Here is a 17,591-nt window from a genome sequence, read left to right on the forward strand (position 1 = left end):
TCTTCTCCCCTCCACCTCCCTGGCTGCTCCTTCCCCGTCTCCTCTCCCAGCTCTCTCTTCTGCTCAGTGTCCCAATCTCCCTGTTTCTCTGGACTAGTGATTCTCAACAGAGGCGGTTTCTCCCCCAGGGAACGTTTAGTATGATCTAGACTAGAGACATTTAAAAAAAAAAATTTCATTTTTGTTAATCCTCACCCGAGGATATTTTTTCCCATTGCTTTTCAGAGAGAGAATGAAAGGAAGGGAGGGGGGCGGGGAGAGAAACATCCATGTGTGAGAGACACATTGACTGGTTGCCTCCCACCAGAACCCCAATCTGGGGTGGGGAGCAAACCCGCAACCAAGGTACATGTCCTTGACCCGGGATGGAACCCGAGAGCCTTCAGCGCACAGGCAATGCTCCAAGCACTTAGCCACACGGATCAGGGATAGAGACATTTTTAACTGCACAAACCGAGGCAGGTACTACCAGTGGGTATTATTAGTGGGTAGAGGGGGTGGGGTTGGGAGTGGGGTGAGGGTGTGGTCAGACCTGTGAGAGTCTGCTGTCATCCCCAAATGTTGACTGGCTTTGGCCTAGGTCCCTCAGGACCTGACTAGATATTGGGGGTGGGGGGTGGGGGGGGGAGCGGGTCTCTGGGAATCAGTTCCCAGGTCACAGCTTCAGATCTGGCCTGGGCGGCCTAGAGCACCAGGGAGGGCTCATTCTGAAGCTGCGGCAGGCCTCAAAAGGGGGGTGGGGAGGCACGCTCCAGCCTACCCCAAACACCACACTGCTCATCCAGTGGGTGCTCCAGCCCCTAGGCCCGCAGGGGTCTTCAAACTACGGCCCGCGGGCCACATGCGGCCCGCAGAGGAGTCTGATCCGGCCCGCCAGGTTTTTTGGGCAGTGAGCGCAGCCGAGGTGTTACAGTAGGAATTAGTAGTTCATATAGTCCGGCCCTCCAGCTCTCTGAGGGACCGTGATCTGGCCCCCACTTTAAAAAGTTTGAGGACGCCTGCAGGGGGAGGGGCTCACGGGAGGTTCTCAGAGGCCCACCTGCCTTCTCCTGGGCCAGTGCCCCAGAGGAGCCCCCAAGGCTCTGGAGGAAGCAGACGGGAGCATCCTGGAAGGGGACTTCCGGGCAGGGAGCCGGGAAGGCAGGCTGCGTGTGGCAGGGCAGAGACGTCGCGCCTTAGACTCACCAGCCGGACCCAGGAAGCCACCCCTGCATTTGGAGGATGGGGTTTTGCCATCTGAGAAGGACTGCCCTTCCCGCCCCCCACGGCAGCCCTGCGTGGAGACACCTGATTATGGTGGCCTCCCCCACACAGGTCCACAGACACACACACACACACACACACACACACACACACACACACACACACACTCCCCTTGCTCTGGACCCCCAGGGGGGAGCTTGCCGGGGGATCCTTGTCGGGATCAGGCCACAGCCACCCACCAACCCTCACCAAACTGGACTTGTGGCCGCACCCAGACCCCAGGGCTGGAGCCGGTGGGTCCACCTTCGCCTTCGCGGGGGCACTGGCCCGGGCAGCCTGGGCACAGCCGGGCCCGGCTCCCCGGAGGCCTCCCGGGCACCTGCCAAAGGCCACCCAGAGCGCGGCGGCCCGGCGGGCCGGACCTCCCAGCCGCCGCGGGGGCGGGGCCGCCCGGGGCCTTCCCACGGCCCGGCGGCGCGTCTCCGCGGGGGCGAGGGGCCTGGGAAAGGCGGCGGCCGCGGGGCGGGGCGGGGCGGGGCGGGGCGGGGCCGCTTCCCGGCGGAGCCCGGAGCGCCCGGCGGAGGCCCGGCAGCCGGCACTCACCATGAAGCGGCCCCGGCAGCCCAGCGGCTCCGACGGCGAGTCCGACGGCCCCATCGACGTGGGCCGCGAGGGAGAGCTTGGGTAAGGGCGGGACGGGGCTGGACGCGGGGAGGGTCCTCCGTGCGGCGCCGTCTCCGGGGCGCGGGCGGGGGCGGGGGCCCGCAGGTGTGTGCGTGCGGGGGTGCAGGGGGGGTGCATGGGGGGGTGCAGAGGGGGGTGCAGTGTGCCCTCACATGCACCGGGCCTGGGGTCCTGTGCACCCTCGGCCATTGAGGGTTTGGGATGCTCGGATGCAGACAGTGCTCTGCTCGCGGGTCTGAGATCCGTCCAATGAGTGGTCACTTTCTGTCGAGGTGCCCAGGTGAGGCCGTTGGGAGGAGGCTCTTAGGAAAAACCTTCAGAGGCTGTTGGCACACCGCCTGTCCAGAGCCCTCTCTGCAGAACAGCCACCCTGCCCCAATGTTCCCTAATTTGGGTGCACTTTTGATATAGTACAGTACGTCTAGGGGAAGAAGGACATCTGTCCTTTGAGCAGATTGGACTTTGAATACGATTTTGATTGAGGAAAACCATAGCTGGCTGGCCCATGGTCAGGGCATGGGCCTAGGCTCCAATCCCAGGGCCCTTTCTGTCGCACCGCCTCCTGCCCAGGTCTGTCTGCTCTGGGTAAGTATTCTGATCTGCTTCAAACCTGTGGAACGAACTGCACATGCATATAGTCGGACAGTCGGATAGCTCTGCTACTTCAAAGTTCTGTGAACAACCCAAGCTTCGGTTTCCTCATCTGTGAAGTGGATATAGCCCAGCTGGAGTGGTGTGGTGGTTGAGGGTCATCCTGTGCACTAAAAGGCTGCTGGTTTCATTCCCCGTCAGGGAAAATACCTGGGTTACACGTTTGACCCCCGAGAAGGGGCATGTAGGGAAGACAACTGATTGATGTCTTCTCTTCTCCTCTCCTCTCCTCTCTCTCTCTTTCCCCATCCTCCCTCTAAGTGTGTCCTCAGGTGAGGATTAAAAATAAAATGGGTATAAATAATAGACCCATTTTCATGGGAATATTGGGAAAATCAAATGAGATAGTATATGCCAAGAGCTTAGCACACGGCCTAGCTCCAAGCAAACACTTAATTAGCGTCAGGAACCCAACGCATGGCACCCAGAACCTGAAGGAGCAACAGGGGCTGACTAGGCGTCTGCCCTGGGTCCCAGCCCCAAATCTGCCACTAACTCATATGTGACCTTGGGCCATTGCTTTCCCTCTGTGCGCCCGTGGCCTCAGCAGTGAAATAGGACAGAAGGGGCTCTCTTCTCTCCCTGGGCTCACGCAGGTCTGTCTCTCTAGAATAGAGTTGGAAGGAGACAGGGTGTTCATGTTATTCTTAGGGATGTTTTTCAGGGCATTTCATAGATTCAGTGATCTCCAGTTTATAAGACTAGGGGATCCTGCCTCAATGACAAATCCTAGTAAAATGTCACCAGCTTTTAAAAAAAAAAAATGCCACCAGCTTTCAATTATTTATGGCTTATAATTGGAGGTAAGGCAATAGAGATTGCTCTTGCATTCTGTTCATTGGGTTCTGGAATATATAACATGATTTTCCATGCAACTTAACAGCCTTTTTAAGTTGTTTAGAAAACAAAACAAAACAAAACAATAAGAAATAATAAGAAATATATAAAATTGGTTTTAGAGAGAAAGAGAGAGAGAGAGATACAAACATCAATGATAAGAAAGAATCATTGATCGGCGGCCTCCTACACACCCCCTACTGGAGACTGAGCCAGAAACCTGGGCATGTGCCCTAACCGGGAACTGAACTGTGACCATTGATGTTCAACCATTGGGCCATACTAGCGAGGCAAAACCCACTCTTTAGATAAGTAATTCTCTGAGTCTGTGCCTGCTAGGTGCCGGGGATGAGCCTAGAACCATGTGGTGGTGATGGAGGAGGGGGTCCAAATTCAGGGTCATTGGGTCTTCATGAATCAGAGGCACAAAATAGATTCCAGAGAGCTAGGCTGATCAGTGCTGGCTTCTGCCTTTTAAGAACTTGCAGCTTGGCCAGTGACCTTCCAGGTCACACAAAGACCATGGACAGCACAGAAGATGGACAGAGGGACAGGCTGTGGGCTGGGAAGGCACCCACACAGCTAGAGGTCTCTTACAACCAGAGGCAGCAGGGAGGGCTTCCTGGAGGTGGTGGCGTTGGGCTGCCTACAGAATCCGTGGGCAGCGCTTTGTCCTTTCAGCCAGAGCCCATCTTGAGAGACTGTCTCAGTTCTTAGAGGAGCAGACCCATCGGAGGAGAGAAGGCAGTTGGACATCTGGCAGAGCTGACTTATAGACCCCTCTTTGTAGCACTCACCAAGGGGCCCTCCCCCCAGCAGACATCAATGCTTCGATTCAGGGATCGCTGAACGATGCCTGCTGTGGCCCAGACCCCGGGTTGGGCGTGGGGGGCCCAGATGTATCCTGCCCAGCCGCTGCCCGCAGGGAACTCTCAGAGAAGAAGGGCTTTGGGTACAAAGACAGCCAGACAAACAGTGGCGAGGGCCTCCCCGGGGGTCAGAGGCAGGGCGCAACCCCCCACACTCAGAGCTGTGAGAGCAAAGAGCAGAGTGTGTTGCCTGTCCCTGTGGGCATCTGCCTGGCGGTGGCATCCTGTCTCGTCCGTGGGAATCACCCACAGGGCTCCTCTCCGAACCCAGCCCCATGCTGGGACCACATACGGCCTCTCCCTTCCCCTTCTGCAAACACTTGGTGAGCACCTGCCCCGTGTGAGGCCTGGGTCAGGGGCTGTGGGCTGTTCCTTCATGTTTGAAGGTTCGTGGTAGACTTTGAAGTCAGATGGACCGAGTTTGACTCCCACCACTTCTCGGGCATCTCTGAGCCTCCGTTTTCTCCCTGACATAATGGGGGGGGGGGGGGGCGCCCCTAGCATCTACCTCACAGGGTGAGGCTTGGATAAAGCAATGAACCCAACACACGTCTCCCTGCTTTGGCCCAAGGTAACTTCCAGTCGATGGCGCTCCCTAAGGGGCTGGAGGGTCCAAGTTCACGAGGCCGGAGTCTAATGAAGAGACGGGAAGTCTGCAGACTGGACTTACTGGCCGTGATTCTTAACTCTCCATGTCTCTGTCACTCCACATTATCTATCCAATGATTGTTCTTCCTAAATATGAAATGAAATGGCCTCAGCAACATATAACCCTCAGGGCTATTGTGCAATACATAAGACAAGTAATTGTGGACATGCTGAGGAACAAAAAGTACTGGCTGCGAATTTTGCAAGTTGTGATGATGACTATATGGGGTGCATTGGTAAGAGCACTGGATTCAAAGCCAGGAAACTTGGAATTTCTTCTAATTTGCTGTGTGGCTTGGAGCAGATTCCCTCCCCTCCCTGAGTTTCCCCATTTGACCTGTGGGCTCAGTGGTGTCTGAAGTCCCTTCATGGAGGGCATTGTCATTCGGCCTTTGGCTGATGCACAGTGAGTGGGATTATCTGTAAGGGCTCCACAGAGGCATTCCCAAGGGACCCTGAGGGTGAGCACTGAGGGTGGCCACGACTGGCAGCCAGACCACCCCAGAACACGGTCCCCGCCCCAGGATTCTGGCGAGGACCGCGCGAGGGCCATGGAGCAGATCTTGGTGGCCAGCTTGTCTTCTCCGGGCCCGTGGAAATCTGCCTTATTTTCAGGCTCTCCGCCAAGAAGCTCTCACACCTCCTCCCTGTCCGTGTCAGGGCCAGAGCACAGCCTGGAAATGAGCACACGCTGAGCTCTTGGGAACGCGAAGGATAAGGGGACTGGAGGGCTATTCAGACAGACAGGAAATTGGAATTAAGAGGGAAAACAATGCCGAGTCTGGAGCCAGCAGACATGGCTTCCCAGGCTGGCTCTGCTCCTTAGCAGCTGCGGAGGCTGGGCACACTGCCTCGGCTGCTGAGCCTCAGCATGCTCCTCTGTAAAATGGGGCTTTTGTTAGGCTCACGGGAGGAAAACGTACTCAGTGATGCCAGGGGAACTGTTAGCTGTGGGAGTGGGATAAGACTGCAGAGAACAGGGGCCAGGGGACCGGAAAAAGGGATGGCAGAGCCACCTGCCCTGAAGAGGTGCGTCAGCCTCCAACCGACGGTCCCTCAGGAGGGATCATGCTCAGCGGCGGTGACGTGGGTAAAGCTAACCCAATACCCCTAGCGATGCCTTATCCAGCCTGGGGGGACAAAGGCTGTGTTTCTCGGATGCCTGGCTCCTGGGGCTTGTCCCCGGTGAAGCTTGTAAACAAACTGCTCCACAGAGCTCAGGGTCCGGCCATCTGTTCCCGGAACCTGGCTCCCGGGAGCTTTCGCTGGTCTCTGACCAGACCTTCTTGTCCAGATGTTCGGGTGGCGATAGCCTTTTCCAGATGTGGCTGCCCAAAGCCAGAGCATAGCAGCAGGATCTGACACATGTTGGTCTGGTCTCTCCTGCAAACCTTCTCTCTCTGAGCTAGGGGTGTCGAACTCAATCAGAGAAGGGGCCAAAATCTAAAATCCAGCCTAAATCGCGGGCCGAATGGTTTACTGAACAGTCATAAACTGTCATTGTGATGGAAACGCAGCGGAGTGCAGTGATGACAGCGCGGTGCGGGCCACATTGCAAGGCCTGGCGGGACGGATTTGGCCCGAGGGCCTTGTGTTTGACACATGTACTCTGAGCAGAGGAGGAAAACCACCCAGCCTCTGACATCCAAGGGGCAGTCCCGGGGACTGGGACCTTCCGGGTGAGCCTCAGATGCCCCCATTCCGCAAAGGCCTACCACAGTGATGTTCTAGATGAGGGCAGGACGGGGCTCAGCCAGGAGCTCCGCCATGTCCCAAGCTCTTGGGGCTACAATAGTGAATGAGGCAGACGTGGGTCATGACCTCACGGAGCTTTCAGACTTGTTAGAGGGACAGACATTGACCAAACAATCATGTGAAACAACGAAGGGTCCTGACTGCTGTGAGTGCGGGAGACCGGGGACTGTAGAGTAAGGGATAAGTACTTAGTAGGAGGGAGATCTCATGCCCTGGCCGGTAGCTCAGTGGTTAGAGCTCCGGCCCTCAGACGGAAGGGTCTCAGGTTCAATTCCCAGTCAAGTACATGTGCGTCGGTAGCAGGTTTAATCCCTGGCCTGGTCAGAGTGAGAGTGGGAGGCAATCAACCCATGTGTTTCTCTCATGTGATGTTTGCCTCTCCTCTCCTCTTTTCTTCTCTCTCTCTCTCATCCTTCTCTTTCTCTCCCCCCTTCTCCTCCCTCCAATTCTCTCTTAAAATTAATGGAGAAAATAACCTCACTTGGGTGAGGATTTTTTATAAAAAGAAGGAAAGAAGAAGAAAAGGCTTTCCCAGGAAGGTGGCCTGAGGGTGGTATATATTATCGGGCCACAGGCCTGGAGCTTGGGGGCAAGGAGACGTGTGGGCAGGGAATGCTAGGCGAGGGGACAGGCCCGTGTACCCACAGGAAGGAGTGGTGCGCTCACAGAGAGCTGGGGCACAGAGAGCCTGAGAGGTGCGCCCAGGAGGCGACAGGGGCCCGCGGGGCCACCTGAGGGATGGTGGTCTGGATCCTAAAAGCTTTGGGGAACCCCTGAGGCATTTTAAGAGAGTGACAAGGTCAGATTTGCATTTAAGTGATCACTCTGCTGCATGCAGAGGGTAGCAGGTGGGGTGCAAAGGGGCAGGCCGCAGACTCTTGCGGTTGTTGGATGAAAGGTGATAGGGCTGGGTCCTGAGAGCTGCAGGGGGGACGAGGAGGGCAGAAGTGAGATGTGTTAGGTTTTGAGGAGCCAGATGAGGACCTAGAGGGAATCAATCAAACACCGTGGCCAGGGATCCCCCTTGCAGAACCAGAAGACAGGGTGGCTTCCCTGAGGTGGGGACCCAGGGAGGGGACCCATGTAAGGTGGAGGCAAGCTCGTGGTTCCTGTGCAGACGGGCGGCATTTTGCATCTGAAATGGCAGGAGTCACCTGGCTGAGGTTACTTGTTGGCCTGGTGTCTCGCCATGAAAGCTGAGGGTCCGGAGGGCGGGGCCTGAGCCGCACCTCTGGGTGTTGGCCCCAGGAATGGCCTCGGGGGGGGGGGTGCAGCCTAGCGAACGCCCTCCATTTCAGGAGGCCTCTGAAGCAGGAACCGTTAGGAGGGCGAGCAGCTGGGCTGGGGAGGATTTCGGGCAGGAAAGGCCGAGGGCTAAGCCTCTTCCCCGTGATGGAAACTCCTGGGATGCGAGCAAACATCCCCCCTTTGGCTGCGCCTTCGGAGGGGCGGGGGCAGAGGGACAGGGGGGTCGCAGTGATGCGGGTCGGGTGGGGGGGCCTTCGGGGGAGGCCCAGCAGCGTCCCCAGAGCCCGGAGCGGCCTGTGACCCAGATGCCGCTCCCCGCGCCCCCGCCGCGCCGCGCCGCGTGGGAGGCGGCGGCAGCTGCAGCCGGGGCGGAGGGCGGGCAGCCGGCGCCGGCCCGTGGGAAGCGGCGGCATCTGCGCTTTCCACGCTCGCTCCCAGCGGCTCCCTCTGAAACCCAACCCGCGGCCGCCGCCGGCCCTTGCCCTCGCCCGCCCCGCCCGGGATCGAGTTGCAGAAGCCGGAGTGGCTGCCCGCGGCTCCGATGCCCGCCCTCCAGCCGCGGGAGAGGAGCTTGGGGCCGGGGAGGAGGCGAGAACCGAGCCCACACCTCCCTTCCCTTCCGCCACCCCCGCCCCACCAGACACCCTCCCCCCCAACCTCCCCCGCCGCCCCCCGCCGCCCGGGCAGCTCAGCCGGTGCAGGGAAGGACTTGACCCTGGGAGCATGGGCCCGGGGGAGAAGGGAGAGAATGCTCCCGCCCACGCCTGCCTGTGCCTCCTCCCAGCCTGGGGACCACAGGCGCCCAGCAGGGGCTGTGCTCGCCCCGAGGTCACCCCAGGCCAGGGACATGGTCCTCCCGCTCTGACAAGTTTGCCTTTCTCTTCCTCTGCAGCCAGATGGCCAGGCCGCTGTCCACCCCCAGCCCTTCGCAGATGCAAGCCCGGAAGAAGCGCCGCGGGGTGGGTGTCTCGCAGCAGAGCTGCCCGGCAGGGGTTTACGCCGGGTCCCCAGGGGCCTAGCCTCCAGAAACCTGGTCAGAAACACCACCGCAAGCTAGCCGGCCTGAGTTCAAATCCTGGCTCTGCGAGTAGTTAGCGGGGTGACCCTGGGCAAGATACTGAACCTCTCTGTGCCTCATTTCATCAGCTGTGTGACTGACAGAAGAGTGCCTACCCTAAAGTGTTTGTTTTTTTCTTTTTCTTTTTTCTTGTTGTTAATCCTCACCCAAGGATATTTTTCCATTGAATTTTTTTTTTAGAGAAAACGGAAGGGAGGGGGAAGAGACCGAGGGAGAGAAACATGGATGTGAGAGATATCGTTTGCTTGCCTCCCTCACATGCCCTGACCAGGGCCTGGAATCGAGCCTGCAACCAAGATATATGCCCTTGACTGGAATCGAACCCAGGACCCTTCAGTCCGAGGACCAATGCTTTATCCCCTGAGACAAACTGGCTAGGGCTCAAAGTATTGTTTTGAAGATTAAGGGAATTGAGGTAACACACTCAGAGCAATATGTGAACACAAATAGCCAATATCTGTCCCAACCTTACTCTTCTCTCTGAACCCAGAACTTCCATTTTTTCTCTGGGTGCGGAGGGATGAGTGAGGGGGACAAAAGAAGGCGATGCCCCCGCTTGCTGTTGGCCATCTTATCCCAACCCCACTTTCCCCCCAAGATGCAGCTGTGTGAGCCGAAACCTGTTTGGCTCAGTGGATAGAGCGTTGGCCTGCAGACTGAAGGGTCCCAGGTTCGATTCCCGTCAAGGGCATGTACCTGGGTTGCAGGCACATCCCCAGTAGGGGGTGTGCAGGAGGCAGCTGGTCAATGTTTCTCTCTCATTGATGTTTCTAGCTCTCTATCATTCTCCCTTCCTCTCTGTAAAAAGAAATAAAATATATATATATATATATATTTTTTAAAAACATGCAGCTGTGTGTCTGCACTGGCACCAGCCCTGCCACTCACTGACCAGACAGCCTTACACAGACCGCTTCCATCCAGCCCTCATTTGCTTTTGTTGTTGTTAATTCTCATCTGAGGATATTTTCCCATTGACTTCCAAAAAGAGTGGAAGGGAGGGGGGTAGACAGCGAGAGGAACATATATGTGAGAGAGACATATCAATTGGTTGCCTCCCGCACATGCCCTGACCAGGGCCAGGGATGGAGCCCACATCCCGGGTATGTGCTCTTGACCAGAATTGAACTGGGACCCTTCAGTCCTGGGGCCGACACTCTTTCCACTGAGCCAAACCAGCTAGGGCCAGCTCTCGTTTTCTTTCTTGGTAAAATGGGGGTCATAAGTTCTGCCCTGCTGTCAGTACTCTGCTACCACTACTGTGAGAAGAGACCGAGATAGTGTGAAAGCCTTCACAGCTAGAGAGGAAAGGCAGTGCTGATTCCTCAGGCCTCCTGGCCCAGCAGGGGTCTCCAGGGCCCGCTCCAGGGGGCTGGTGTCCCCGTTCTGATTGGCTGGTGCTGTGCCAGTGGCTATCCGTTTAGCATATCCCCCTTCAGGTCAAGACAAGAGAGCTGAGTTCTCCCAACTTTGCATTCCTTGCTGTGACCTTAAACAAGCCACTGCCCCTCTCTGAGCCTCAGTTTCCCCCTCCATAAAGTAAGAATAGACGTATCTCCCTCACAAAAGTATTGGGAAGGGAAATATGAGTGACCGTCCATCGAGGCATGTAGAACTAACTGTAAAGTGCCTATGTGTAAGCTCCTGTCATCGTCTCTTAGATCATAGAGAAGCGGCGAAGAGACCGCATCAACAGCAGCCTCTCGGAACTGCGGCGCCTGGTCCCCACCGCCTTCGAGAAGCAGGTACCTGACGCGGCTGATGGCGCTGGAGGAGGTCGGTGTGGGTGGCAGAGAAGGGTCCTGTATCGTGGCATCTCTTACTGTGAACAGCTGCCTGCCGTTCTGTGATGCCATTTGCTGACGTCCGTCACTGGCCAGGGATAAGGGGAAGGGACATAAATACTCACAGAGGTACCTCAGGTGTTATGGCTTTATATCCAGCGTCCCGTTGGACTGAGTCCTCAGGATGATCCTAAAGAGTAGGGAATATTATGCCCGTGGCACAGGTAAGGAAACTGAAGCACAGAGAGGGGCAGTAACCCACACCGGGTCACACAGCCAGCAAATAGCAGAGCAGAACTGGAACATAGAACTCCGTGACTCTAACGCGCCCTAACCCTCCGCACTGCTGACGTTTCCGAAGCTGCCGGAAAGCGAAACCGGCTGCTCAGGGAGGGAGCACTCTGGCAGTGACCGTGTTGGGGTGAAAGGAGGGCAGTGGGGAGTCAGACAGCCTCAAAGACCTGTGCTCCCGAGGCCGTCATGGGTCACGTGTTCTCTCTTCCGCTGGTGAGAGCAAGCCAGTCCTCCCCCTGGTGCTCACTGAAAGCTTCACAGGCCCAGTGATGAAGGAGACCTGCTGCCTGCCCTCAGGCACTCCCACGCAGAGTCTGACCCTCAGGTTTCGCCCGGGAGACCTGGTGATGCTGGAGGCTTATAAAACATTTCCCAAGAGAGAACAGGGGAGGAGTGCTCTTGGGGGTAAGACGATAAGCTAGCCCTTGGGTGTGGTGAGTAGGAAGGCGGGGAGGATGGGGTTCAGGAGCAGCATTCTGGTGCTGGTGTATGGAGCCAAGCAAAGAGACAAGATCCTCTGCGGAGAGTGTGCAGAGTGCGAACCACGAGCCAGCCCCCACCAGGGACACCACGGTTTTAAAGAATAGGAACAGAGCAAGAGGCCCGGTGAAAGGAGAACCAAGAAAAAGTGGTGCCACGGACGCCAAGCCAGCGGTGCAGTGAGCAAGTGCGCTAACAGGAAGCCTGAATAGAATTGATTGGATTCGAAGACCAGTCGCAGGCAGTGATGGAGGAGGAGGAAGATGGGAATGCTGACAGTGGGAGCTAATGACTCTGTGCGGGGGAGCTGAGCGCTGGATGTTTTTTGTTTGTTTGCTTTATGAGCGCTAGATGTTTTTAAAAATTGATTCTTAGAGAGAGGACGGGGAAAGAGGAAGGGAAACACCCCTGTCTCTGTGCACACAGGGCTCCTCCAAGCTGGAGAAGGCTGAGGTCCTGCAGATGACGGTAGACCACTTGAAAATGCTCCACGCGACCGGCGGGACAGGTACAGGGGCTCTGCTCTTCTGGGCGTCACTTCCGCGGCCAGCATTCCGGGGTTGGGCCCTGGGGGTACTAATGAGCCCCGCCCTCATGGAGCTCACGGTCCCTGGAAGCTGGTGCAGATCCAGGTAGAACATTCACAAAGCTTGTCTCTCTCCTTCTTTGGACACCTCCCTTTCCACTCTCAGTGTCTCCCTTTGTCCCAACGCTCTCCTCATCGCTACTCCTCCAACAGGCTGTTCCTGCTGGCCCACCCCCAGGGCCTCGTTAAGCGTTAGCCTGGATGACCTCCTTCTCCCCGGGCTCCCAGGGGGAGCACCGGCCACTATGGTTCACCCGTGTGCCTCCCACTGGCCTCGCTTTCTGGGTTGTTCTGACCTTGGCCATGTGTCATGCTCACAGCTGAAGATCCGTCTCAGGATTTTAGCAGAATACAAAGGCAACCCCGTCTGTTATTTTGAACGAGTCTATTACAACACAGCCATGGAACTGTAGTTTTAAAAAGACTTCTGGACAAACACAAATTGTGTTTACCTGGAGCCTCTCTGTGTATTTGGTGACTTCACGATTGGGAAGCCTTGGAAAGCTCCCCAGACCTGGCCACAAAGGCCTGCGTCCCAAAACCCCAGCTTCCTCCCCGCAGAGGGGACAGGGGCTTGTTCAGCGGCCCAGCCAGCCCTCTCCATGTGTGGCAGGGTCATCTGGGGGCAGGCAGAGTCCTGGCCACATCCCGGAGGTTCTGAGGCAGTAGGTCTGGACTGGAGTGTAGGAATTTGCAAGATTAGGAAGCACGCCCGCTGACCCTGATGCAGGTGGTCACTCGGAGAACTCCCGCCAAAGGAATGCACGACCAGCAGTGGAAAAGGGCCCCTCGTCAGCCAGCGGGGAGAGAGTTCAAACTGCATGTGTGGTTCTCCAACTGAAGAGGAAGAGTGACTAATCCGGGCAGCATTTTATCGTTTCAGATGCTCTCCTTAACGTTATCTCACTGGGTTCTCACAGAAACCTCCTGGGTGGGGCTGCTGTCACCCCCCCTTCTGGCTAAGCCTCCTGGGAAGACAGAGGGTTGTGGTTGGGAGCGTTGGCTTTGCATTTGAATCCTGGTTCTACTGTTACTAGCTCTGTGTCCCCGGACAAATGACTTAACTTCTCGATTCCTCAGTTTCCTCATCTCTAAAGTGAGAATAACAAAAGGGTTTTTATGTCCTTCTCTTTCTCTTCCCCTATTTAAAATCAATTGTTTAAAAAAGGGTTTTTAGGAAATTAACTTAAATAATGCAAATTAAGTGCTAATAAGAACTCAACAAACGCAAGTAAAAAGAACAGTGAAGGGTGGCCAGTGAGGCTCAGTGATTGAGAGTCAACCCATGCACCAGGAGGTCACCAGTTCGATTCCTGGTCTGGACACATGCCTGAGTTTCAGGCTCAATCCCTAGAAGGAGCATGTAGGAGGCAGCTGATCCATTTCTCTCACCAGTGTCTTATCTCTCTCTTTCCTCTCCTCCCTCTGAAAATCAATTTTAAAGAACATATTAAAAACGAACAGTGAGCACAGAAGGTGAAGCTCATGGTCAGCACAGCAGAACCAGCACGCTCACTTCCAGGGAGGCCTGACCGCAAACACGGGCTCCTGCCCAGCTGTCCCTCTGCGGGGCCTCAGCTGTGAGCCAGGGACCAGATATTTGCTGCTGTAGTCACCAGGCCATTGCTCACGGGGCTGTTCTGTGGCTGCCCAGAAGGTGGTATGGAGAGAAGGGCAGGTATGAGGAGGCAGTGGGCAGTCCGTCTGATCATTCCTCAGGGAAATCTGCCCAAGAGAGGGTCCCCAGCCTGAGGGCAGCAGCTGAGGGCCAAGTGGAGTCACTTTCCAGACGGCCCTTTTGGCTGGTTGACAAGCAGAACTATAAACGGTGGCTAGCGTCTATGTTACTGAGCATTTCTGCGCACTTTTTCTTTATTATTATTTTTTATTTTTATTGATTTCAGAGAGGAAGGGAGAGGGAGAGAGAGAGAGACAGGAACATCAATGATAAGAGAGAATCATTGATCGCCTGCCTCCTGCATGCCTCACAGTGGGGATCAAGCCCACAACCAGGGCATGTGCCCCGACCAGAATCAAACCCTGACCTCCTGGTTCAGAGGTCGATGCTCAATCACTGAGCCATGCTGGCCGGGCTGTGCACCATTTCATTTCATTTCATTTCATTTCATTTCATTTCACCCACACGAGTCAATACCAGGTACCGTTACATGCCCATTTTACAGCTAAGGAAATTGAGGCATAGAGAGATTAAGAGACTTGTCCATGGCCAGGCAGCTTGTGCAGTGGCCTCCAAAGGCCTCAGGCTTCCTGCCACACTATACTTACTGCCTTCTCTACGGAGTCTCCCAGCACCTGCCCACATCAGCAGAGCCAGACGTTCGTGCCTCCATATCCACAACCCTTTCACCCTTGGCAAGTCTCTACTTTCTTTTTCTTTTAAAATATATTTTATTGATTTTTTACAGAGAGGAAGGGAGAGAGATAGAGAGCTAGAAACGTCGATGAGAGAGGAACATCGACCAGCTGCCTCTTGCACACCCCCTACCGGGGATGTACCCGCAACCAACGTACATGCGCCTGACCGGAATCGAACCTGGGACTGTTCAGTCTGCAGACTGACGCTCTACCACTGAGCCAAACCGGTTTTGGCAAGTCTCTACTTTCTTGATTGAAGTTTCTTCTTTGCATTATTAGCCATAAAGTGTGCTGAGAAAACAATACTTACACTTTATCATGCTTCATAGTTTAGTGAACTCATTTGATGCTCACAACCCAGCCCCTCTGCCCAGTAGGGATGTTTCCCACCCTACAGGCGGGGAGCCGGCGGCTCAGAGAGGTGAGGGGCCCAGGGTCACACAGGCAGTGGGTAGGGAAGGCAGGCCCAGAACACGGGCTGTCAGACCCCAGGCTCCTGGTTGTGCTCCCACTGGGCATGCCTTCATCACACCTCCCTTTGCAGGATTTTTTGATGCCCGAACCCTGGCCGTTGACTTCCGGAGCATCGGTTTCCGGGAGTGCCTCACCGAGGTCGTCCGGTACCTGGGGGTCCTGGAGGGACCCAGCAGCCGAGCGGACCCCGTGCGGATCCGCCTCCTCTCCCACCTCAACAGCTACGCGGCTGAGATGGAGCCTTCCCCCACCCCTGCCAGCCCCCTGGCCTTCCCTGCCTGGCCCTGGTCCTTCTTCCATAGCTGTCCGGGGCTGTCCGCCCCCAACGGCCAGCTTGCCATCCTAGGAAGAGTGCCGGGCCCCGTCCTCCCCAGCGCCTCCTCTCTTACGTACCCCACCCCGGCTCTCCGCACCACTCCCCTGCGCAGGGCCGCTGCCACCCTCCTGCCAGCCCGGAGGAGTTTGCTGCCCAGTCGAGGGGCATCTTCTGCCCGGAGGGTCCGCCCTCTGGAGAGGCCAGCCGTCCCCCTGCCCATGGCCCCCAGCGGCAGGGCTGCCCGGAGCAGCCACATGGCACCCTTCCTGCCATCCTCTTCCCCCACGGCCCCCAGTGCCGGGAGGTCCCCTGCCTATGCCACTGTTCCTGCCGCCAGGCCCTCCGCCCTCAGGCCGTCTTCCCCTGGGCCCGCTGGGCGGCCGGCACGGGCCGTGCTCTGCCCCTCCTGGGCCTCCGAGATCATGGACGTGGGGGCTTTCTAAGCTGCCCCGCCCCGCACTGAGGATGGGGAGCTGAAGGTGGCTCTGCCTTTCCAGCCCTGCCTCCTGGACTGGCTCATGAGTGCCAGCAGCATCTTCACCCATCAGAGCCCTCTGCCCCCTCCTAACTGCTCCTCCAGCTTCCCCACTGGCTCTCCTGCAGCAGTTCTCACCGCAGAGGCTTGCTTTCACTTCTGACCTGGACAGATGCGTTCCGGAAGACCTACTAGTAACAGCCGCGCCCAGACCCCTCTCCTGCACCAGGGTACAGGGGCAGCAGGCATGAATCTCCCTCTGGGAACAAAGCTTTGACCTAAAACGCACAGAGGCCTGAGGCTGGCTGCTTCCCAAGAGAGATCAGACCCCAACCAGGAGCAGTGACTGACTGGCTGCCGCCTTCCCAGGCCCCAGGGCTGGAACCCAGTGTCTGCCCCGCCCACCTGCCTTCTGCCCACCCAGCACAGCGGACCACAGCACAGAGCCGCTGGCCACCACGGCCAAGGCCTGGGGGTCGGGAGCCCAGCAGGGCCTGCTGCAGACACCGTCCCTCCAGCTGACCAGCAGTTCCCTGCACACAGCTGGGAGGTCTCCTGGCAGCAGTGCAGCTCCTCGACCCCGACCACCAGGCCTGGGACAGCGCGCTCAGACTGGAGCCGGGACTGAGCAGAGAACCCAGCTCTCTGCCCTGCGCTGTCACCATCCTCCAGGCGTGTGGCCCCCGCTGTGCGAACGGTGTGGACAGCCATGTTCCCACGTGATGGCGCTCAGAGAGCAACCCTCTTGGGATTCAGAACCAGACGTTCGTGCTGCCTGGTTTGCATCCGGCTCACGGAGCCCAGACTGCTGGGACAGCCAAGGCCGTAGGCTGGACAGAAATAACTGCGAGGAGGCCCAGAGGAAGGGCAGACAGAGGCGGCCTGGCCCTGCCAGGTCACGCAGGGGGTCGAGGGCCTGAGAGCCTGTTCACCCAGGATTCCACACAGCTGGCTCTGTTCACAGGCTCCTTACCCAGCTCCAGCCCAGGCCCCACGTCTCTCAGAGGGAACAAACGGCCCAGTCACCATTCCCCGAGGGAGGGCAGAGGCTGGACAAGGCTGGGGTAGACCCAGGACTGACATTCAACGGGACCAGTGTTGCCAGACCTGTTGCTAAGATGTAGAAACTCATGTGCTCCATGGCAACGCCCTGCCTCCCCTGAGTGGCTCAGGTGTCCCCCACCACATGGCTTTGCCCCCAGGACCCCTGTGCTGGTTGATGCCCAGCAGACCCAGGGTCACGGAGCCCTCCAGGGCAATGCTGGTGCTCGTAGCGCACTGGTTATTAGACACGTCCAGTGCCACCGCCGGGGAGATCCTCGCACCCACCCTTCGATGGAACTGCCCTCCCCAGAGGCTAAATGAAGGAGACTCTCTGGGCTCAAAAGTAGACTTTGCAAACACCGGAGGGTCATTTAAATGACCCAGAAAGCTCTTTTGAAGGCAGATTCCTCAAGGAAGCCTAAAGCGCTCAAGTAATTCTTTCATCAGATTGATGTCCAGCACCCGCCGAGATGTGCGGCCTTGAGCACAGGTCCTTTGGAGGAGGGGACACTGCCTGGAGTGTCGGGGGGCCACAGAGGGCAGGGCCTTCAGCAGGCCCCTGGGATTGGGACAGAGGAAGGGGGGGGATGGCAGAAGGCAAGACCAATTCCACTTTCTCACAAAAAGCAGGAAGAACTCCTCTTCTTCCTCCTCCCCTCCATCTTCTTCCCTCCTCACTTCCTCCCCCTCCTCCGTCTGTGGCTCCAGGTGGTGGTTTGGAGACGTCCTAGCCCCGGCATTTACTTCCTCACAGTGCGGCAGAGGGAATCTCATTCCTGTGTTTCCAGC

The 17,591-nt window shown here is 57.2% G+C and overlaps 1 protein-coding gene across 2 annotated transcripts; it reads left to right on the forward strand.

Annotated features, from left to right (window-relative positions):
* The first annotated feature begins 1,695 nt into the window (after positions 1–1,695).
* HEYL (hes related family bHLH transcription factor with YRPW motif like) lies at positions 1,696–17,163 on the forward strand. Of its 2 annotated transcripts, none has more exons than XM_036446931.2 (5): positions 1,696–1,887; positions 8,788–8,854; positions 10,635–10,718; positions 11,958–12,039; positions 15,038–17,163. In XM_036446931.2, the coding sequence occupies exons 1-5, from the start codon at positions 1,808–1,810 to the stop codon at positions 15,724–15,726; spliced, it is 1,002 nt and encodes a 333-aa protein (XP_036302824.1). In that variant the 5' UTR covers positions 1,696–1,807; the 3' UTR covers positions 15,727–17,163. The 2 variants fall into 2 exon arrangements, with proteins under 2 accessions (XP_036302824.1, XP_045440770.1); XM_045584814.1 differs by having other exon boundaries at positions 1,699–1,884; positions 8,785–8,854.
* Positions 17,164–17,591: the final 428 nt, after the last annotated feature.

This window comes from Pipistrellus kuhlii, unplaced genomic scaffold, assembly GCF_014108245.1.
Source record: "Pipistrellus kuhlii isolate mPipKuh1 unplaced genomic scaffold, mPipKuh1.p scaffold_m20_p_2, whole genome shotgun sequence".
NCBI classification, from domain to species: Eukaryota; Metazoa; Chordata; class Mammalia; order Chiroptera; family Vespertilionidae; genus Pipistrellus; species Pipistrellus kuhlii.

Coding starts and splice junctions, on each gene's coding strand:
- HEYL (XM_036446931.2), top strand. CDS start 1,808: ATGAAGCGGCCCCGGCAGCCCAGCGGCTCCGACGGCGAGTCCGACGGC. Junction 8,855..10,634: donor CCCGGAAGAAGCGCCGCGGG/GTGGGTGTCTCG, acceptor ATCGTCTCTTAG/ATCATAGAGAAGCGGCGAAG. Junction 12,040..15,037: donor CCACGCGACCGGCGGGACAG/GTACAGGGGCTC, acceptor CTCCCTTTGCAG/GATTTTTTGATGCCCGAACC.